Here is a 23,421-nt window from a genome sequence, read left to right on the forward strand (position 1 = left end):
TTTTGTTATGTTTATTGATTTGATATTATACCCCTACATAATATTTTTATAGATGATTAGTGAATTTTCATTGTATTGGGTAAATTACGAAAAAACCCTTAAACTTAGGCTAAATTATTGAAAACGCATGCATCTATCTGTAATTATCAAAATCCTCCCGATGTTTGTTTATGTCTTGCATCGACCCCCTTATGGTATGATTTTTCACATAATCATTTTGAGTCCAGAAAATATTTCTTGAAAAATATCGATTGTGACACTACAGACGTGTCATTTCTTTATGTTATTTTTTAAAGACAAAAATTACCTGTAGAGGACATTTACACAATCTTTAATCTTCTTAAATAATGCATTCACATTTGTTTAGTATTACCGTTATCCCTTTGATGGTAATTTTTTAGTTTAAAATGTAATATACAAAAATGCCGCGTCTGTTGATGTAGAATTAACATTTTTCGTGAATCCCGAGAATCAAAAATATTTCGTGAAAAATCACACCCTAAGGGCTCGACATAAGAAATAAACAAACTTTAGAGGGAATTTGGTAATTACTGATATGTCAGGGTATTTTTTGTAATTTAGCCCAAGTTTAGGGGTTGCTTAGTTTACCCGTTTATTTTGGGTTTATTGCATTTAGCAACCCATGTTTACTCTAATTGTCGAAAAACTCTTTTGTGTTAAATATATTAGCAAAGTCCCCCCCTACAATCCAATTTTATTAGCAAACTACCCCCTCATTCCTGAAAATAATATTTGTACATTTGGTGTAGATACATACATAATATATATGACTCTGAACAGTTGATATCTTTAACCACCTACAACGGTCTTCTTGAAGACTTACGTCAGCGAAAACCCGCCTACCACTGTCGACCTAAACCCTCGTAGTTAGCACTATTCAACAGCTTTCGTCTACGCTCGAGCAAGTTCTTGATTATCCATAAATAATGCAAGCATATATTACGTTTTCACTACGCTTTAGAGCAGATGTCGGAAAAAAACCCTCTTCATCCTCAAAAACCCGTAAGAAGACGATTCAAGTCTTGTCATTCATCCGATGAAATGACTACAAAAACATCTTCGATCGACCATTTACGCGGCGTGGATTTGCTTACAGGGTTTATCACGGCTCGCTCCGCTGTCGCTAATCGATACCCAATCACTATCTCCTTTCTCTGACGACCCCTTGTCATTATATCGTAGAAACACAATTCTTCTTGGTCATACAGATAGAATTCCGCCGGCTTTATGCACATCTCGTTTCCCTGTCCCGTATTATTACACTCATTATATCATGAATAAAAAAATATATTAAAAAAAATTAATAATTTTTTTTTCAAGAATACCTCTTCGGCGAAAAGCTCTTCGAGTACGCGGTTGATTTGTTTGTCTTCCGCCACCATGGCTAACGCCATGCTAACTAGCTCGTTCGATAGTACGTAGTCACTGATTCTTGTTACAGACACGAGATTCCTGGTTCTTGAATCTAGTATTTCGCTTATAATTATTGACTTGTCTGAAGCTTGCTGTATTTCCCTAATCCACGAACTTTGCGAGAATACGGTGTGTCTTAAAGGACGGGATTTACTGTCTTTGTACGGAAGTCGTTTTGACTGCAGTAAAAACGCATGCTCTTTTTATAAGTTATTCAGACATTGAAAATTATTTATGTTAAATAATTAATTATGTCATTTTTTTTTTACAAAGAAACGAAAAAGATAAATAAAACAAAGACGAACCTGTATGTCTCTGATAAGGAGGAGAGTGGCAAGAGATCGCGAATCGGACTGAACAATCGAGTCTTCAACGGATTCATCTGCAAGAATTAAAATCTGTTCTCTTAAGAGTTAGTAATTGCCACGTCATCATAATCTTGTAATTAATCACATTTCTTTCGGTCGGTTACTTACTTCAATCGAAAATTATATTCGAAGCTTAACTCATGCGACATTATTAAAACGAAGGGTGACCAATACTTACAGAATCGAATGTCTCTAACGGAAGATTCTCTAAATGGCGTCGTATAACCGCACTCCCTTTTCGATGTACTAATTTTAAGTTGACCAATCCCGAAATATCGAGACCGCCATCTGTCAACTTTGTCTCTCTGTCCTTTTCGGGAACCTCGTTGAACATCCACAATTCCGATCCTGGAGCCAATAGAGCTTCTAACACCTAATAATAATTAAAAATAAACATTTTTTTTAAATATTAACGAGAAACGACCCTAAAATATTTATACAAAATAAATAAATCACCATAATCATATCATCAATGTCACGCCTCCAGCCGCAAAAAAGAATCTTTTCCGGGAATTTCGGAGGATCGGTAGTTTTAGGGGCGAGGCCCTTCCGTATATTCGGTAATGGACCAGGGGCATAAGTGTCATCATCCTCAGCGATGACGAGGATTTCGTCACCTTCTCGTAAAACATATTTATCGTCCGGGTTTATTTTAATTTTCCCACGCTCGGCAAAAACCTTCACCCCACAAGGAATTGCATCGGGAAACGAAATAAGCACATCCTCAAAACACGTACCGTACAATTCAGGCCACCTTTTGATGTAAAATTCCGCATTCTCGAAACCCAATATATCTTCCCATATCTGCCCAATAATAAGAAAACCCGACTTTTAACCGGCTAAATTAAATGTGATTATAAAAATAATATTTAACATAATTGCGATTTAGCTGACCTGTGCAAGGCCAGGCTGGAGAGCACACTGTATCATCAATCGACCAATCACATCGTGCGCTACAACCGTTTCGATAAGTTCACCTCCGACAAGCTTAACTAAAGGCTCGTTATCGAGATCACTCATTTCCACTACAACATGTCCTCGTACCCCTTCTTTAACTCCGGTTAAGCTAAGCACAACCCGTAAAGCTCGTGCATCGCTCTAATATACGAAAAATTCCCCAAAAAATAAATAATCATATATAGTCGTGCGAAAACTAAAACTTACGCAAAAAAAAAAAAATTAAAAAAAGTAAGACCTGATCAGCATTTTCATCGGATGCTAATACAATGATTGCACGTGCCTTAGAGACGGAGACCTATTATGAAAAACGAAAAAAATTATCGATCCGCCAGGTGGAAAAAGGGAATATTAATTAAAGTTTAATGAAGAAACCTTTTTTAAATCGGCGAGTATAAGGGGGCTACCGCTTCTGCAAATAACGGAAGTTCCCATCATGTTGAACTCGAGCTTTGCTATATCGATTTCCATTTCCTCTTTATCTCTTTCTGCTAGTACGACAATTACACCGCCACCTATGCTTTTGTTTGCTATTGCTAATTGCTTCAGTAGTGAACCCTGTAATAATCGAGTATCATTTGTTAACCACTCGAGATATAAAAATAAAAATTAAATTAATAATAATAATTAAAAAAAAAAATCCGAAAAGAAGAAAAACAACAATTAGAAAAAATAAATTAAGACAACACTTGTATACTACATTGTAATTAGGGGTGGAAATTGGAACAGAATTTCCGAATTCCGTCTATTCTGATCCGAAATTTTCCCATTTTGGAACAATATTTTTCATTCTGAATACCGATAATATCTTTTGGAAAAGAATTAGAATACATATTACATTCCAATTTCCGATCCGATTTTAATTTTCAAAACCGAAAATTTCAATTATTTTTCGAAAATCAAACACTTCTAATATCAATATTATTATGCATTTTATGTTCAATGTGACTAAAAGGAATAAAATTTCCGAATTCCCTCAATTCCAAACCGAAAATTTCCGATTTTAGAACACAAGTTTTTTACTCCAATTTCCGAAATTCTGGTTTATGATTTTTCCAAAAAAAAACATCTTTCAGAACGGAATTGGATTTAGTTTTTTCCAAAAGTGTCAAATTCCAATCAGATCCGTCTGATTCCCACCCATAGCCGCAACACAATTACGAAAAACCACAACACATTCCAAATATCACAATCTAACATTATCAATAATTAAATAAAAAAATAAAAAAATTACCAACTTGTCGCTCCAACCGAGAATAAGAATATGATCACACTCAATAACCTCACTCTTCCCCTTCCTCAACGAGTCCACCTTCTCCGAAATCGCATCCGAAACAAGCCCCAACATCATCGCAAATATAAGCATCCCACCCGAACTTATCGAAACCGAAACAATGCGGGGCCCACTCCCAACCCTATCCGCATGATTCCCCGAGTCCGCCACAAAAGTCCAAGCGAGCCAAAGCGCTTCCGTAAAGCTACCGTCACTCACCGCATACATAGCCAACCCTCCAAATCCGATCAGAAACAAAGTTGCAAAGAGAAGCGCTAGCAACTTCGCATAAGGGTAAACCGAGAAACAAACGTCCACCGTGTACGCAATTCTTTTCTTTAACGGAACTTCCTCTTTGCAATCGCCTTTTTTCCGATTCGAGAAGTTTTTTATTCGAGGGAGGTAGTCGAGGTATTTGTAGAGTACGAACGGTGTTATAAGGGTGACTACGACCGTGTATAGAGCTATCGCCCGAGACGAACTCCCGTTTTCGAGTTCCGAGCTTTCGATTCCATTGTCACCGACGGGGTTTTCGCGAAATCTACGAAGGTTGTTGTTTTCTTCCTGTAATAGTTTTTCGGAATTTCGCGATTAATATATTGAAGACTTATTAGTTAGTTATTACACAATCGTAAATTTAGTATCGAAAGTGAAAAATCGGACATACTTGAAGCCTCGAGACTTCGTTTCGCAAGAGAAGAGAATACGAAATGGATACGAAGCAGATAACTGTGAGCTGCAATTGAATAAGAGATTTTTAGGTCACCATTATTGAAATAAAAAAAGGGGGGAAAAAAAAGATGGGAGAAATTAATGAAAATTACTCACCAAATATACCTTCCAAGAATGTCTGAATCCGGAATTTTCGCGAGCAGTGAATGAATTTGATGAATCGCGAGTTTCGGACACGATCGACGATGCAGGAACCAGACCTAACGAACCTGGGGCGGAGGGCTGAAACGACAGCGTTTTTAAATCATTTTCGGATTTTAGCTTCGGCTTAGGAGTATTCCCGCGGGCCGGGCCCACTGTGCTGCTTAGAGTGGGTGGCATGGAGGTGCTGCGGGCCGGAAATTGCGGAGGGGATTGATGAGATTTGGGGAAAGGTGAAGAAGGGGAGGGGGATTTGACGGTGACGCTCCGGCGGGTGGAGTAGGGGCCGAGATTGGAAGGGAATACGTAGTCCCGATCCGAGAAATTGAAGCTGAAGGCGTCGCTGGTGGTGTTGCCTCCGCCGCGGGGGGAGGTGGTGGTGGTGGTGGAGGAAGAGGAAGAGGAGGAGGTGGTGGAATTGAAAGATGGAGTGGGGGAGAGGCGGCGGACGGCGGGGAATAGAGGGCCGGGGAAGTGTGGTGGGGTTTGGGAATCGTCGGAGGAGGACGTCGTCGTTTTGAACTTCTTTGACACCGGTGGCCGCTCCTCCGGCTTCGCCGGAATCTCGCCTGAGCTCGATTGTCCGTTGTTCCCCTGCATGTGCGCGCGCGTGTGTGTGTGTCAGTGGGTGTGAGTGTGTGTGTGTGAGAGAGAGAAGTGAAGCTTACTGTGAGAGAGAAAAGAAGAGAGAGAAAGCAGAGAGAGAGAGAGAGAGAGAGCGGGTGGACTGTCGGAGAAGAGTTAGTTTATTGTTTATTCAGTTATGACAATAGCAGACGCAGGAAATAGAAATTGATAGTGATGTACCATTTTACCCTCCCAAACCCAAAACCATTTTAACTAGCTATTTTGCTGTATTTTATTATCTGGTAAATTACGGTCACCCCGATAGATAGAATGTCAAATTATGAAAAACTCAATCTTGATTGGTTAATTACAACCATTCCCTTAATTACAATCATAGCAAATGAATAAATAGTGTTTTACATTACTTCTTACCACTTTACGGATAAATTACAGTCCTTCCTAGTTTTTCCTGAGCTAATGTCAAATTACGAAAAACTCCATCTTGTCCGGGTAATTACAACTATCTCCTCAACTATTAATTTTCTTACAAGTTTACCTTCGTGGTGTCAAATTTAGTGGAATCTTCTAGATAATATGAAATATTCTCCATTTTGTACTTGTTTTATCCCATTCGAGCTCCACATTTTGAAAATGTGTCTGTCGGCTTGTAAATATCATATTGAGGTGCATCAGAAACTGGAATTTTTCCCAAAACGAGTACAAACTAGAGAATATTTCACGGAATCTAGAAGACTATGTTGAATTGACATCATAAGTGTGGGCGTGTAAGAAGATTCATAGTTGAGGAGGGCGGTTGTAATTACCCAAACAAGAAAATATTTTTTCGTAATTTGACTTTATTTTCCAATTATTTGATCGAATAGATATTGGCGATGGTTGTTGCTTGGGGGGATGGAATCACCAAAATAAGATTATGCGTGGTGACGAGGGCTTAACGGACGACAAACATGTTTGTTGGAGCGGGGGATCTTTAGTTTTGTGTGGAGTCGACCTCAGGAGGGAGTAATTGAAGTAATTTCGACGCCTCGTTTCCTCAAGCGAAAACCGTTATTTTGCATCTATGGTCACTTGAAACTGAGAAAGCGAGTATTTATGGTGGAGGGTGAATATATATCCGATACATCCGAGTGCGATCGGTGGCGAAGCTCATGATTCACTACAAGCATTACTCCAACAAAGAATTCAAATTCATCAAAGAATTACAATCACATATATATATATATAAGAGGCAATAAAATCAAAAAGTATATAATTGTTCATAAAACCCTTTTTTATTGCAAGAAAATCATCTTGTCATGAAATTAATCATACATTAATCAAATCAAACACTAGTGCCAGCACATTTGTAGAAGCATCTACAATAGTATTCGTCGGTGTGACGTGGCGCTAAGAAACATTCCGAACCTAAAAAATTGTCTGGTGTGATGTAAGCTAAGCACTTTGAATCACATTCTTTATTTTCCAAACTGCATTCTTCTATAGTCACCTCGCATTTTTCTCCCCTACTACCTGCAATAAACAATTTATTATTATTAATAATAAATATTTATATTTATTACTATTATTTACTAGTGCGAAAATAATTAATTTAATACGTGAAAATAACAATTATAATAAAGATACATTATACTATAATAATTAATAACAAAATTTATTAGTGATACTGTTAAACAAATGAATCAATCAATAAAGAAAATAATAATAATTAAAAAAAATCATAGAGTAAAATAATAGAAGAAAAAAAATTATTTTTAAGATGCACGGAGATAAGAACGAAGAAAACAAAGAAAAATTATAATACAAAAATTAGTAGAGAAAACAATAATTACAAAAAAATCTTTGGGGTTGGCCGAACGTTTCTTTCTTTTATATATATAATTATTATTACAATAATAATATAATTAATTTTTATTTTTATTCAAAATAATTGACATGTACCTGAGATGAGAGTAAAGCAAAAGAGAGCAACCAACAAAGAAAGGGAGAGCTTCGACATTAATTTTATGGTGTGTTTTTATTTATCAATTTTTTAATTAAGTTTGCTGTGTGGGATTTGTGCAAGACGAGACATATTTATATATAATATAAAATAAAAAGATTTTTCTAAACAAATGATAATCCGATTCTTTGTTATTTATACAAGATTACAATCTTTTTGTAACGAGATCTATTGTATTTTAGAAATTTGTAACAAGATTGTCACAATCATGAATCATTTACCTTATTTAAGGAAAAATAATTTATTGTCTTTTGCAAAAAAGAAAATAATGTAATATCATAAATCTTTGGTCAGCAAGATAAATAAAGTATTCAAAATTTAGTGCAAAATCACGAAAAAAATCCATTTTGTTTGGGTAATTACAGTCACCCCCTCATTTGAAATATTTTTACATAAAATTTATGTAATTCAGTTATTTATGAAACCAAATCGTACATTCAGTTCGGTAAACGGTATGAAATGTTGGCGTACTGAAATTTCGGTTCGGTTTTACCGATTAAACATCCCTAAATTTACCTGAGAAGAGGTTTTTTCGTAAAATAATACATAATTGAGGGGGGTGACTGTAATTACCCAAACAAGAGAGGCATTTTTGTAATTTGACCATAACTCAGAGGGTTGACCGTAATTTGCCCGAAATTTTAAGGTAATCGAAAATAGACACGTGACATAAAATCAAGAATTGGATTTTTATATCAATAAAAAAGAATCACACACCAAATCTATATATTATGGAATGAAAATTGATTAGTGATTTATGAAAGAGTAAATCTTAAATGAAAGTTTAAAAGTCATTTGGAATTGTAGCTAAAGAAAGATTAGATTTGAATTTCATTAACCACTTACACACAAACATATGCCACCACCATCATCCAAATCCAATGGTCGTCGATGCATCATGTTACCGCAAGATGCATCTATGATTCTTTTTTGTTATTTAAAACATGGAATAATAATAATAATAATAATAATAATAATAATAATAATAATAATAATAATAATAATAATAATAATAATAATAATAATAATAATAATAATAATAATAATAATAATAATAATATTATTATTATTATTATTATTATTATTATTATTATTATTATTATTATTATTATTATTATTATTATTATTATTATTATTATTATTATTATTATTAGGCTTAATCCCACTTTGCACCTTTAAAATATACCATTTTGGCAGTTTGCACCCTCGAAACACAGTATATCATGGATAATGCATTCCTACATGATTTTATAAAGCTAATAAAGGTGATTTAATATTTTTTATTGGTATTTACAAATTATATTTTCTATCACAAAAAAATATTGTATGAAAAGAAAATCCTTCAGCTATTTCGTTATCAAGTTATCTAAAAATCATATTTTCTTCCAAATATTCCATCTAATGTTTCCACCAATTACAATAAAAGATCTATCGATCGAATAACGTGATTAAAGTTTGTTTGATTTTATTTTGTAAGAAAATACAATATTTTTTTTTTCAATTATCCGGTGCGATTTTTATATTTTCGCCTTTTGAGCGCTCAAAATTTGTTATTTTGCACCTTGGAAAAAAAAAGCAATAAAAAATAAATTATCATCTATTATTCAAATCAGAATGCATTGTAAATGATTTATTGTATTTTGAGGGTGTAAAGTTCTATTATTATTTTTCAAGGATGCAAAGTGGAATTAAGCCTTACTTCCGACTACTTTGGGAATCTTTCGTGAATATGCCAAGTCAACAATTAAATTAAGTTAGATTGCTTGCTGGCAATAAAAATATAATGAAGTTGCGTGCACAACAACATGTTCATTTCTTGAAAGTTTACTCCTTCCAAAGAGTACAAATTTGATGAACTTACAAATTAAAAATAAATAAATCAATGGATTAATGATTAGAAATTGAGCACTAATTAAGCTATGTGTATGTATGTATCTTAAGTAAAATAAAAAAAAATAAAAAAAAAAACAATTAAACCACCTTATGCAATATTTCATATGCATTTAACATAATCATGAGAATTAATGAAATTAAATTCCAATACATGGCATAATTACAAAAGAAATGAATATAATCAATATATAATATATGATTTAATTTAATGACAATAGTCAATCTTTTGATTGCATTTTCAAAATCTATTGTTAGGTGTAATAGGGTAACCAATACCATGTCGTTTAGTAGGAAAAGCCACAAACAACAAACTAGCAATAAATCCAATCCCAATTGGAACAATATCCAAAACTTCTTGAGCTTCTTGATTTGGCATAGGGTAGAAACACCCCACAATATTCTTGTCCCTCAACGCCACCGCGGCAAACACGAGCACCGACAAGACCGCATGCACCACGTCGACGAAGCTCAGCCGGTACTTGCTCAGCTCCGGCAGCCCTCCCGCCGCCGCCGTGGCGGGGTTGTCGAACAGCCAGAGGCCCTTCAGCGTCACGAGCCCGTAGTAGACTTTTCCGTCCGTTGAGGACTTCACGCTGTCGGTGAACGATGCGAGAAAGCACGAGAGGGTGAATATGACGAGGAGGACTAGGGTCATCGGCCGCGTGGCCGAGTCGCACGACCCGTTTTTGGTGAAGATCGGGGTTAGGATTTGGAAGGCCAATAGGGTTCCGGTCGGGAGGAGGTTGGCTAGGTGTGCCGAGCTTTCTAGGGCTTGTGAGAGAGCACTTTGTGATGGCGGCGGCGGCGGGGGTTTGTCGGCAAAGTCGTCGTCGTTGGGAGGAGGGGTGGCGGTGGCGGTGGTGGTTGCGGCGGTGGATGGTGAATCGGAAATTATTGGTGGTCTTTGTCTAAGAGACATTATGAATTATGATATTATTGAGGATGGATTTTTAGGGTTTTTTTTTTTGTTTTTTTTCTTTTTTTTGGGTTTTTGTGGATGGTTGAATTAAATGTGTTGTGTGGAGTTTAATTTGTGGAGAGGGGGAGATTATATAGGTGTATTTGTTAAGGATGTGATTGCTTGTTTTGGATGGTTAGTTGAGGTATTGACTAGGTGTTTGCGATTAATCTTTAAAATATTGACTTTTAACTTGTCTCCCATCATTTCCCACATATGGGAATTATACTTATAAGGTCCCCCTTTAGTTTATAATATATATATATATATATATATATATATATATATATATATATATATATATATATATATATATATATATATATATATATATATATATATATATATATATATATATATATATTTGACTTTTAACATATTATATAGAGTAAATTACAATCACCCTCGAGGTATGGTCAAATTACAAAAAACCCCTTTTTGTTTGGGTAATTACAACCACCCCTCAATTATAAATTTTCTTACACGTTTACCCTTGCGGTTTCAAATTTAGTGGAATCTTCTAGATTATATAGAATATTCTCAAGTTTGTACATGTTTTATCCCAATCGAGTTCCACATTTTGAAGCAATATAATCATAAGATGTGTTTTTTGACTTGTTTTTGATTGTATATATCAAATTGATGGGTAGATGCAATTATCCAAATAAGGGTTTTTTCCGTAATTTGACCATACTTCAGGGGTGGATGTAATTTACCCTATTATATATACTGTGCTTGTGTTGTTACAAGTTAGGTTGAAAACTAGAACGAAGTTTTTGAAATCCGTCAATTCTGATCATGATATTTTCGATTTTTGAATATTTCTTCTTGTGCCCCGAAAACTTAGCCTCCTCTCCCCCGATCCTAGGTCCACCCCTGCCGGCAAATCTATAATCTGAAATTGGAAAAGGATTGAAAGTTTAGAACCAAAAAGACGAGGAGATATCTGTAAACGCATAAAATTAATTAATTGGTTAATTAAATTAGCTAATTAAATTGTGTCTAAATTAACTTATAATTTATCTTGCAAAATAAGTTATGGAGATAATTATCAATTAATTATTGGCCAATAGGATTATTTCTTCTCTTCCAAGTTATAAGAGATAAATATCAATTTAAAGAGAGACAATCAAATCGCGCCACGTCATCAAGAAGACTTTATGAAGGACTCTAATTCTACCACTATAAATAGGGACCCTCTCTACACAATTCAAAACACAACTCAAGATAAAGAAAAACCGTAGGAGAAAATTCTCTCTACGATATTCAAGTCGTTCTTCATCAAATTCAAGGCGTTCTTCATCAAATTCAAGGCGTTCTTCATCAAATCGAGGGCGTTCATCAACAAATCAAGATCGAAGGAAGATTGAAGGGCCAAATCCATCAAGAACTCCAAGATCTTCAAGTCAAAACCCGTCAAAGTTCAGCGTTCGATCCGATATTCAAGTCGCAAGACCCTCGGAAGACGTTATTCAAATCCAAATCAAATCCGGAGAAAGATCAAGTCAACGACCCGACTCCGAAATTCAAAGTCAAACGCATATTGTTCTTGAGAGAAGAATCAGAGGATTAAATTAGAGTTTGTAACCCGCAATATTTATTTTTTAATTCAATACAATTATCTTTGTGCAAGTTTTTCTTGTTTGTCTAAATCGCAGATAAGAATTTTGTTGTTACAATATCATCGTACTTAAATTTAATATATATATATATATATATATATATATATATATATATATATATATATATATATATATATATATATATATATATATATATATATATATATATATAAGCAATTAATCTATAAAACTCAAACATTGATTGTTTAAAACAAATAATCCAGCAACAGACACTTGTGTGTTAAAAAAGTTTCATAACGAATTCCGATTCATAAATTTGGCTTAACAATTTATAGGTTCAATTCCAACGGGTAGACACATCTCGTGAAAAGTTAATAAGATGTTTCCATTTTCCCAACAAAATCTTTTCCATTGTTTCACAACAGATGCTTGTTGGCATATATAAGAAACTAGAGCTCTAATAGGAGCAATGTGATTTTCTAACATTGCTAAACCATCTTATAGACATAGATTCAAAATATAACAAATGCATCTAGCATGGAAAAACATCCCCCAAAAAATTGGCATGCATTTCTCTCAGATTATGGGGATACTAGCCGTATTGGCACTTGTATTATCAAATGAAACCGAAAGTACTCGTTTCTTAAGCACATAATCATCTAAAATATTTGAAAGCGTGTATGCAATTTGTACAACAATATGACCAGTATTCATAACAGAAAAATCAATAATTTTTGTTCTCAAGTTTTCATGCACTATTAACCCGATGAAAAATAACACCTATGTAATCATTACGACGCCAATGATCATTCCAATTATCAGAACAAATAGACACTTTATTGGTCATGGCCAAAAATTGCTCCCTTAAAATATTTTTCTTTCTTTCAAAAATACTCCTAGTGGTGCATGTAGTGGTTGATCTAGGTTGTCGAGTGGAATTAGGAACATACATCCATTTAAATTCATTCATTATGCAGTCATTATCGGCAAAACCAAATGAAAGGTGACCCATAGCAATAATCATAGCCCACCCTTCTCTTTCTTTTTGTTTCGAATATTTAAATTAAGAAGAATCGTTACATCCATGTGAAGATCCGGTTTGTAATTGAGTTTGACTTTTTTCAATACCGAGAACTTGGGGATAATTATTCCTCAAGTGCCGCCAATAAGATCCATATCCATCTCCTTTTTTGAAGGTGTAGTTTGAGTAGACAAATTAAAAATAAATATTAAGTTAGCTTACGAATAGTAATACTAGAAAAATAATTTTTTGGATACCATAATTGTATTGAGCTCGATAAGTCCCGTCCGCCTTCTCAATTTTTTTATAATGCAACCTCCAAATGTCGAATTTAAAATGATCATTATCACCACCGCGATTGTCGCCTTCGGTGGTTGATGATTGAGATGGCCGCTTAGACCTGGAGGCCCTAGCCCTATGAAGTGGACCCCCGGATGGTTGTGGCGCTGGCATTTCCTCCGGCTCATCGTCATCGTCGTCGAGTATGTTGATGTAGTCGCCCAATTCGGGAATGATCGGTATGTCTTCGGTGTAGGTATTGAGAATTGATGGAAAATTAGATTGCCAATTACCATCATACTCGTATTCCATTTTAGGAGGAACTATGGCTTTTTCCTTTCCTTTTCCGCTACGACGTGAACTTGAAGACATTTTTTTACTGACAATTGAAGAGAAATTCGAAAATGCAATACAATATTTTTTACTAACAATTGAAGAGAAATTCGAAAATGCAAAATAATTATTTTTTGGTTTTTTTTTTACAAAGAATTGCAGAGAAATTCGAAAATGCAAAACAATTTTTTTGGTATTTTTTTTTACTAAGAAGTAGGAATTGAAGAGAAATTCGAGATTGCAAAAACTAAAGAGAGAATTGAACTTTGCTAAAACTTTGATATGAGGAAAAGTACATAGAATTGTGAGTGAATTGGTTAGAAATTAGGTTGAGGTGTGAGGGTATTTATAGAAAAAATTGTGGGGGGGGGGGGGACAAAATTAAAAAAATTGAAATAACGGCCGGTTTCACGTGCCGGTTCACTAGCCGTTGTGAACCGTCGCACCGAACCGACGGTTCACGGTTCACATTAAGCTAGAACGTGTCGGTACCGGAGGTCACGGGCCGATTCACGGTTCCGGTACCGGTTCACTGGTCAACGGGCCGGTCCGAGCCGATTCTGGGCCGAAAATTGTTATGGCATAATTTGTGTTAAATTTCCATATTTTGTGTATACACACTATGATGTGATAATTAATATCCTGATTTTGGGTATTTTGAGCATTTTTAAAAGAAAAGGTCGAATTTTTATTTTATTTTAAATAATTTAACTTTTTAATTGAAAATAAATATAACTGGGTTCTGTGAGTGGATTTATGGACTGGTCGGTGGAGTGGTTGGTGGTGGTTGACTTACTGCTGGTGGTGCTCGTAGAAATGATTCTCTCGCTCCACCACCGATAGATGATTGAGATATCTGAGGGAAGAATTTGTTGAGTGGCTGAAAAGACTAGAGAAACAACGGTCGTCGCTACAAGTAGCGGAGACGGAATTGGATAGACGTGGAGATGAGATAGCGACTCTACTTATAGGAACTCTCAACAATTTATTTCTTGATGATTGCAGCATTATCCGTATGAGGAGATATAGTGACAATGTCCGACAATATGTTCTATACACTATCGGCTTTGTTGTGTTTCACTTATGCGGTTGGATATGGGATAGCCGCCTTTGTTGCGCACAACAAGGTCAAACGTGTCCGGTGGTCCATGATCGAAATCAATAACCGAAGAACCGATATCACAGATAACGTCGACGAGCTTGAAGGGCATTTGGGAAGCGTCTCACTTGCCGAGCGTTACCATAGTGCCGACTCTCCTCTTCGCCATAATGAAGCTCAGCGGAGATTAAATGTACTCAAAAGTACACTTAATGTGCCTTCTGAGCAGGCATTTCAAGGCGATCACATGAAATTTCTCGTTTCAACATCCTTTGTTGCTACATCTTACCTTGTTGCTGTCATGTGGTGGAACCACAAGCTCCATACTGCAGGTAGGTGTTTTCTACTGTCATTAGCGCCGGTTTCACGGGCCGGTTCACTAGCCGTTGTGAACCGTCGCACCGAACCGACGATTCACGGTTCACATTAAGCTAGAACCGGGCTGGTCCCGGAGGTCACGGGCCGGTTCACGGTTTCAGTACCGGTTCACTGGTCAACGGGCGTGTCCGATCCGATTTTGGGCCGAAAACCGACCCATGGCTATGTCTAATAGTGGAGCTAAGATCATGTCCAGTGGTGGTTTATAATGACCTCTATTTATTTATTTGTTTTTATTTACAACATTTACTCTCTTTTTATTTTTTTATTTTTTTATTTTTGTATTTACGGAAGTATGTATTTTTCATTTTTTTTTAAATCTTAGCTCTTGGTCGTGTTACTGGTGATGAGAGTCTAATCGTTCGTTGGTAGCACAAATACAGAAACGAATAAAACAGTCACAGTTAGAATAATTTATATATGCATGCGTAAATTGTTATGGTGTGATTTGTGTTAAATTTCCATATTTTGTGTTTACATAGTATGATGTGATAATTAATATTCTGATTTTGGGTATTTTGAGCATTTTTAAAAGAAAATGTCGAATTTTTATTTTATTTCAAATAATTTAACTTTTTAATTGAAAATAAATATAACCGGGTTCTGTGAGTGGATTTATGGACTTGTTGATGGAGTGGTTGGTGGTGGTAGACTTACCGCTGATGGTGCTCCTAGAAAGGATCCTCCCGCTCTACCACCGGTAGGCTGATTGGGATATGTGGGGAAAGAATTTGTTGAGTGGCTGAAAAGACTAGAGAAACAACGGCCGTCGCTACAAGTAACGGAGACGGAGTTGGATAGGCGTGGAGATGAAATGACAACTCTTCTATTAGGAGCTCTAACCGTTTAGTGTTTGATGTTCGCGGCCTTATCCATAGGAGATATAGTTACGATGTCCAACAAAATGTTCTACACCCTATTCGGTCTACTATGCTTCACGTTTGCGGTTGGCTATGGGATAGCCGCTTTTGTTGCACACAACAAGGTGAAGCGTATCCGGTGGTCAATGGTCGAAATCAGGACCCGAATAGCTGATATCAAAGATAATGTCTGCGAGCTTGAAGGACATCTGGAAAGTGTTTTACTTGTTGAGCGTTACCATAGTGCCGACTCGCCTCTTCGCCAATTTGAAGCTCAAAGGAAATTAAGTGCCGACTCGCCTCTTCGCCAATTTGAAGCTCAAAGGAGATTAAGTGTATTGATCAAAGTTTTAATCAAAGCAATTCAACGATGGGACACAATCAAAGAAAAAATAACAATAAAAACACAGAAGAATAGTGTGCATATCAGTTCCGATGGGACACAATTTTTATAAACAAATCAACTAATCAAACTTTAATCAAAGCTCCAAACAAAATCTTCATAAACAATACAATTAACCAAACCTACGGAACGACTACCTAATTACAATATTGAAACGGCCTCGAGACAAAATCTTGAAAGAAGCTAGCTTTTCGAATCGACTTCATTGGACAACTCTCGTAAACGTGCATATATCTAAATCATGAACTCTTAATTGCACTTAGTTGTAAGCCTTGAAGCCACATAACCAATCATAATAATGGTAAACGTTCTCCATTTCAAACTCCCTCAAACGAATCTTCTCCTCCTTATTAAATTTCAAGTTATAGAAAAACATTCCTTTGCATTTCCAGAACAACACCAACTCATTGTTTTTAATTGGCGACAACACCAATAGATAGTAGAGTACTCCACCAATACCTTTTTCCATGGGATACTTGTTCATGTCCTAATCGAGATTAACAGTATGTTGGGAATTGGACACGTGTAAGCCGTGGAAAACAAAAATTTTATATGAAAACGAATTGAATCATATAAACACGTACTCGATAATAGCAACTAGTTGTGTAGCTTAATGCTTCTAGCGAAAATTAAAAACAACATGCCAATTTTCATAAGCATGTTATAGGGATTTATTGAATAAATTATCAATATGTTCATTCTCATACGTACATTACCTTTCATAAATTAATTACTAAATGCTATGCACCTTAATTGTTTATATGAATTAAATGAGATTATTTTGAATAAATGGTAAATATGCACTCATGGATTAATTAGTAATTTCAATGCATTCTAAGTGTTTAAGTGATTTTTATGAATTATTATATTTATGAATTAGGTGTACTTGTTTGATTAAATGATTTAGTAACTTCGATTTCGTGATTAATTGATTCTTGTGATTCTGCGAGTCTACTCCTACGAATTTTGTGAATTATAATTTATTATGCAATTTAACTGAATTAGTTAACTCATGAATTTTCATAGTTTAATTAATGGATTTATGATTAGTAATTAGTTAATCCCATGCATCATAAGTGTTTATACGACTTATAATAGATTTTATAATTTGGTTAATAGTTCCACTCAATTTCTCTTTTATTATGTAATTAAATATTTATATGTGCTTATGTGTGTGCATGAGCCGTGTAATTTCTTATGCATATGTGTGAATTATATGAATGTGCGATGTGTATGTATATGAATGTGTGTATATATACTATGATATATTATATGTGCTTGATTATATATGTGAGGATTTAATTATGTGTGTATGTATGTTTTATGTGTGTGTTCATTTTATGTTCATGCATGAGACATATGCCCATAACTCTCTCTGTCTCTCTCGGTAAGTACATGGAGAATTTCCTCCCAAAATCTTCTTTCTATTATTTTAATATTATATATATATATATATATATATATATATATATATATATATATATATATATATATATATATATGCTTTGTGTGAGCATGTGCTTGAGTGTTGTAAAATTGCCGTGTGTACGGGATGTGTGTGTTGGATTTGTGGTGTGTTTCCAAGTGTCCTACTCATCCTAATTGCTATCTAAACCCTCTTGTCTTCTTTATTGCAAGTAAGTCCCTCTACTCTCCGATAAATAGAATCTTTATCTTCAGATTTTCAGCACACAAAATCAACCCTTCTCTCCTCTTTTCTCGTCCAAATACAACCCCAAAATGGAAGAATTCATCTTCCACTTCTTCATAAAAGTCCATTTTTTCTCTTCTAAAATCCTCTCAAAATGCCTCTCTCCCCCTAAATTCGAGATTCCCCAGATACACTCAAAGAAATAACCATATAACCTCTCAAAACTCAGCCCCAAAGCTCTCCAATACCACCAATGTCAAGCCCAAAGACTTCCAAGCCAAAACTCCATGGATCCTTGGTTTCTTCTCTTCCTTAGCCTTTGGTTTTCATGGGTAAGGACCTTGATCTTTACTAAAATAATAACTTAATTAATATAAATTATATGGGTTTTAATGAATTATATGTGTGTGTTTTTAACTTTGGGCTTTAGAAGATAAATTTCTTGATGAACACTAATTGAAATTCAGTTTCGTAGCCTCTGTTTGCATTGCATGTCTCATCGGGTAATCCCCAAGATAAAATTATGAAATTTTACATTAGTCTATATATTTGTCTAAGCTTCATTTTGATATAAATTATACATAAAAAGGATTTATATTGAGTAAGTTATGGATTGTTTTCTGAAACTGCACAGTTTCTGAGTTATTTATGAATTATGTGTTTAATATGACTTTATACTAATTTGATTTAAGTGATTTACTTGGATATTATTATAAACTTATGAAACTTCTTCTCTGCAAAATTTCACATTTTTTGGTTCAAGGTATGAATTATTTGGTAATTTTGAAGTTGATTGCTCTGTTCTAGAAATTTGACTGGGTCACTGCACTAAATTAATTATTTCTCTTAAACGGCTAAGTTTCTTGTTAAACTGTTTTAACATGGTAGAACATACTTATAGGTGAACATGTCGTGAAACTTTCAGATGTTTTGGATGAATGGTATAAGAGATATGAATTTTCAAAGTTGAAATACTGAAACTGTCAGATTTTCTAAAATAAACTATTTTGAACTAGAAAATATGTTTAAGAAATAGGGTTTAAATTCTTGATCCTTAGTTAATAGAAGAATTAAACTTATATGGAGCTAATAAGATAAGTTGAATTTAATTATAGTTATGGTCGTGAATGATTCATTTAAATCATTATGTGTTACTATCTATATGTTTCGATTGATTTGGTATGTTGGTTTGAGATTCATTATGTGAGTGCCGTATGTGTGTAAGTATTGAAGACTGTAGAGATCACTTGTGGGATTATTGGTTAATTACACTCGTTAATGCTATATAGTATATCCTATATTTCATACTTTATATATATGTGATATGCCTAATTGGGCCAATCCAATGGGCCTACAATTTCTTTAGTTAATGGGCCACGTCCCCGATATTTAAGACCACTATCACCGAGGCCCAATCACCTTCAATTAAGGTTTGGGCCCGACAATTTCAACTAAGCTATAAATAAAGGTTTGAACTCATTCCTTAAGGTAGGTCCTATTATCTGAGCAATACTATTAAATGTATTCACTGGACTATTTCCACTATCCTCACGTCTGACTTGAGCGTCGGAGGGGTTTCCGGCGGATCAACCCCCGGCCTAGTTCACGTGTTCTATGATCGCAGGTATCTCAAGGTCATCAAGCTCGTGAGCCAGTGATCCACTCTGCTCTTCCATCTCATCCTACTTCAACTATCTAAGGTGATCTATTTCTAACATCATCAATATGTTAAATAAATTAAATGACTATATATTTATATATCATAGCATGCATGGTCGTAGGAATAATTCCCGATCCATGGCTTATATATGTATACTATGCTATATTATATCTCTATAGCAATCTACGTGGTCATCGAGTGAAAACTCTGATCCATGGTTTATGTAAATGTAAAATATACTATTATAAATATATGTGTGGGTGTGTACAACTATATGTGTATGTGTGTGGATGAACAATAATCTTTACGTGAATTGTGTTTTGTGCTACGCTTGATTGGATACCACAGTCGTGTGTGTGTGTACAACCGTGTATGTATTTGTGTCATGTGTGTGATTTAATTAGTCTATGTGATAATGTGTGGTTAATAAATCAGTGTTATTTTATTGTGACATATTCGTGGTGTTTAAACGGTAATGGGATTATGGTCTAAGTGTTCATGTCCATGCATAACACGTGTTTTGAAAATTGAAAGATTAATGGAATACCGGATAATAAACAACTCGGATATAGAGGGCCGGTATCCAACTAGGATGAAATGTGTGGATAGCTCCCATTAGTGAGAACAGGCTCGTAACAGGTTTATTATCTGAATACATAAATTAATCTTTCACGGATCCGATAAAATGAAAAATGATTTTTTAACACGCATTGCATTCATGTGCATTTTGGTCATTGTGCATATTAAAGTGATTTATGTGGAAATGATGTACTTTTGTGACTGGTGTGTTGTCGTATATTGCATAATGTTGAGATGGTCACGTTGGGGTTCTGATAAGGATCCTGTTGCATTGCATTTATATGCGTAAAGTGTTAAATTGATACTAAAGGAACTTTATGCCCACGAGTAATACGAGGATTTTATATCCATATAAAACGAAAGAGGACTGTGTGTCCGATATACCAAGATTGAGGTAAACAGTATTATATGTTTATATGTAGAGCTATATGTTCGACTATGTGTTCTGATAATATTCATGTTTCGTGGTTCTTAGTTTTGATGGATAAAAGTACTGTATTCATTTGTGATGTTATGTGCTTTCACATATGTGATGGAATGTCTTGTCCTAAACGAATAAATTGAATATAGATGACATAGTAAAAGCTTTAGGCTTATATCCCTACACGAAAGAACATAGAGACGATGACTTTAGGGCTCTTATAGGACGTGAGTGACACGTTGAGAGAGGCGTGAGTATCGTCAGGCCAAAGTTCTTACTGAGCCAGTGGTTGGGCTCACGCTTTATGCGAATTTCCCCTTTTCAGGTTCCCGAAGTAATCAGAGTTGAGCGGAGTTCGAGGAATCACGAACCTTGATGCCTTGCATGTCTTACCTGGATTTCGTAAAAGATCATGTTTTCACTTTCGCCTGTAAAAAGGTCTTGTGTAAAAATGGAGATTTTCATTTTACTCTGATTTAGGAATCCAGTCTATTAAACGGGGGTATTTAAATCTAGTTTATTTCCCTTCCGCTGTCTTACAAGTGTTTTCTAAACCCCGATGATGTTTAGGTAGCACTCTTTATTAAAATCGTAACTTTGATTTGTGGGTTATATTTAAAGTAAAGGGAAATACTTTCATAAATTCTAAATTGGTTTTCTCAAAGTTCAAATTGAATCCGAATTTTAATAAAGTCCACTAAAATATTTCTTCTTTAACTAAAATTCATGGAGGGTGTTACAACGGATACTAATCCGTGCAGTCGGGAGGAGCAGTGGCGAAACAGCGACCACAAACGCGCGGACAGCGGCGTCACGTGCAGTTAACGCGCTGTCTCTGGCCGGCGCGTGCAGCGGCGGTCCGGCGAGGGCTTCTCGGCAATTTGACTCATTTGTCTTCCTCCTCTCAGATTTCACCTCGTATACCGAGTTCAACTGGTATGTGGCACTAGACACGCAAAAGTCAAAATAAACGGAAGAATAAAACAAAGAAAAGACAACCGAGAACAAACGGCGCGTGGGGCGCCGATTTATGGCGACGGCGGCGGCTGGAGATGGCAGCGGACTAGGGTTATGAGCAGCTAGGGTTTTTTCTCTTTGTACAAGACCTATAAATCTTGTATTTATAGTGTCTTGTAAATAAGCTCTAACGGGCTTAAGTTGGACCGGGTCCAACAGCTTAAGTTCGTTAGTTTTTCTTCGCTCGTTTCTCATAAACCAATGATTGGAAAATTATAACAATTGTATTTTCGGAATCATTGAAACGTCCTCGTCATTACGAATGCCAATTCTTGATTTCCAATTTCTAAAACTGGAAACCCTAATTCAGTGGACCTGCTAAATTTGAAAACTTCCCAATTTAGAAAGTCCACTAAGATGATCGCCTAGTTCTTTCCTTTTTCTTATTCTCATTCATAATTTCCAATTATGAATGTTGGACTCAATCGTATTGACTTCCAATTATGCAAAAATTAAATATTTTTATCTTTAACCGTTTATTCAAAGAACTCGAGTAGACAAGCAGCGTGACCGTCGATGGTTCAGGTGTAAGCTAGCCGTGAGCCAACAACTCTTTGTGTTTTAAACTCGTCCCTAGAGTTATAATTAAGATGAAGCTCGTTTCAACTTAATCACCCAACAAATCAAGATTGGCGTCTAGCAACTAGGCATCATGATTCCCCAGATACAAATGAAGTGTCTGCAAGAACCGTGTGATATAGTTAACGTACATTACGATCCATTCGATACATATGTCCCGATTGAACTAAAGACATTGGTTCATCGAGACCTCATTTATAGTTCAATAACTGTGCGATCGTTCTGAGTGTTGTAATCAATACGTGCATGACTTAGAGAATCAAATTCCCTAATCATCACTTAGTCAGCTCTGGCCAGAGACTTAAAGATTACAAACTATGAGAACACACAAGACATCCAAGACTATTCTAGCAATCGAATCCCCGACTACAATGCACAGACCTCCCACTAGATTTCGGACTGGACGAAAACTGGTCCTTGAGGCGGTCCTCGGTGGAACTCAAGGACAGGTCACAATACAGTTGGTCCTCTAGTGAAGTCACGGTGATATCTAGGTCTTAAGGACTAATAGTGTACAACTATATCATAGAGATCTCTACTCGATTATTGAGAACCACTTAGAGATTTCTACAATGAGGGAGTTCAGTAAACTCGATCGTCAACTTACGAGCACCCACTTATGTATGCCGATATCACAATACCATATTACTGATGAGCCGCAATACACATACACTAAGTGCTAGTCTCTTAATGGGAAATGCCGATATCCTCATTGGTGGCGTAACCATTCGACTAGGAACATGGTTTAATAGTTATAATACTTAAGTAAATATTTCATGATTCTGATATATCAAATATAAGTAATTATAATAACTGTAATGACTATATCTATGCTTATGCAAGAGACAAAGATATAGAATGTCAAGGTGTTTTATCATTAATACGAAACATGATTATTTATTACAAGAACAAATGAAAGACCACAGCCACAAGTTGACTTGTTGATCACCTACTCTAACACAGTATACTTTCTAACACAACGCCACTTCGCATAGTCCTCCAATATCCACATATCCATTAACGGAGCTTCATGCCCACAATGCAAAAACACAATCGATCGTCTTTCACCAAAAGATGTCGTACGAAGCAACCTCCTTGATGATAGTCACCTTCGAAAGGAAAAACCCTAATCGAGAACTCTTCATTAATAATATCAAACACCATGATTTCACCTATGTCCCAATGCAAAGCATCATTCACGTTTGCCGGATTACC

At 35.5% G+C, this 23,421-nt stretch overlaps 2 protein-coding genes and 1 long non-coding RNA gene across 6 annotated transcripts; all 3 read right to left on the reverse strand.

The window, feature by feature from the left end:
- Positions 1 to 695: 695 nt before the first annotated feature.
- Positions 696 to 5,676, reverse strand: LOC105969915 (putative ion channel POLLUX). 4 transcript variants are annotated; one of them, XR_016034261.1, is made up of 11 exons: positions 4,870 to 5,664; positions 4,700 to 4,768; positions 3,994 to 4,596; positions 3,135 to 3,317; positions 2,998 to 3,057; positions 2,697 to 2,900; positions 2,259 to 2,606; positions 1,981 to 2,175; positions 1,740 to 1,816; positions 1,347 to 1,613; positions 696 to 1,265 (listed from the first exon to the last, which is right to left on the reverse strand). XR_016034261.1 is itself a non-coding variant. In XM_088825324.1 (11 exons), the coding sequence occupies exons 1-11, from the start codon at positions 5,503 to 5,505 to the stop codon at positions 1,047 to 1,049; spliced, it is 2,886 nt and encodes a 961-aa protein (XP_088681450.1). In that variant the 5' UTR covers positions 5,506 to 5,676; the 3' UTR covers positions 696 to 1,046. The 4 variants fall into 4 exon arrangements, 2 of the variants coding, with proteins under 2 accessions (XP_088681450.1, XP_088681458.1); XR_016034260.1 differs by having other exon boundaries at positions 4,861 to 5,664; XM_088825324.1 differs by having other exon boundaries at positions 1,740 to 1,832; positions 4,861 to 5,676.
- A 1,057-nt stretch (positions 5,677 to 6,733) lies between these two features.
- LOC148772143 (uncharacterized) lies at positions 6,734 to 7,560 on the reverse strand. Its single transcript, XR_016034262.1, has 2 exons — positions 7,432 to 7,560; positions 6,734 to 7,002 (listed from the first exon to the last, which is right to left on the reverse strand). It is a non-coding gene; the product is annotated as an uncharacterized LOC148772143 (long non-coding RNA).
- Positions 7,561 to 9,466: 1,906 nt separating this feature from the next.
- LOC105969979 (protein DMP3) lies at positions 9,467 to 10,504 on the reverse strand. Its single transcript, XM_012994751.2, has one exon. The coding sequence runs from the start codon at positions 10,302 to 10,304 to the stop codon at positions 9,624 to 9,626; it is 681 nt and encodes a 226-aa protein (XP_012850205.2). The 5' UTR covers positions 10,305 to 10,504; the 3' UTR covers positions 9,467 to 9,623.
- Positions 10,505 to 23,421: the final 12,917 nt, after the last annotated feature.

Source organism: Erythranthe guttata, chromosome 2, assembly GCF_056151865.1.
Source record: "Erythranthe guttata isolate IM_541 chromosome 2, IM_541, whole genome shotgun sequence".
NCBI lineage: Eukaryota > Viridiplantae > Streptophyta > Magnoliopsida > Lamiales > Phrymaceae > Erythranthe > Erythranthe guttata.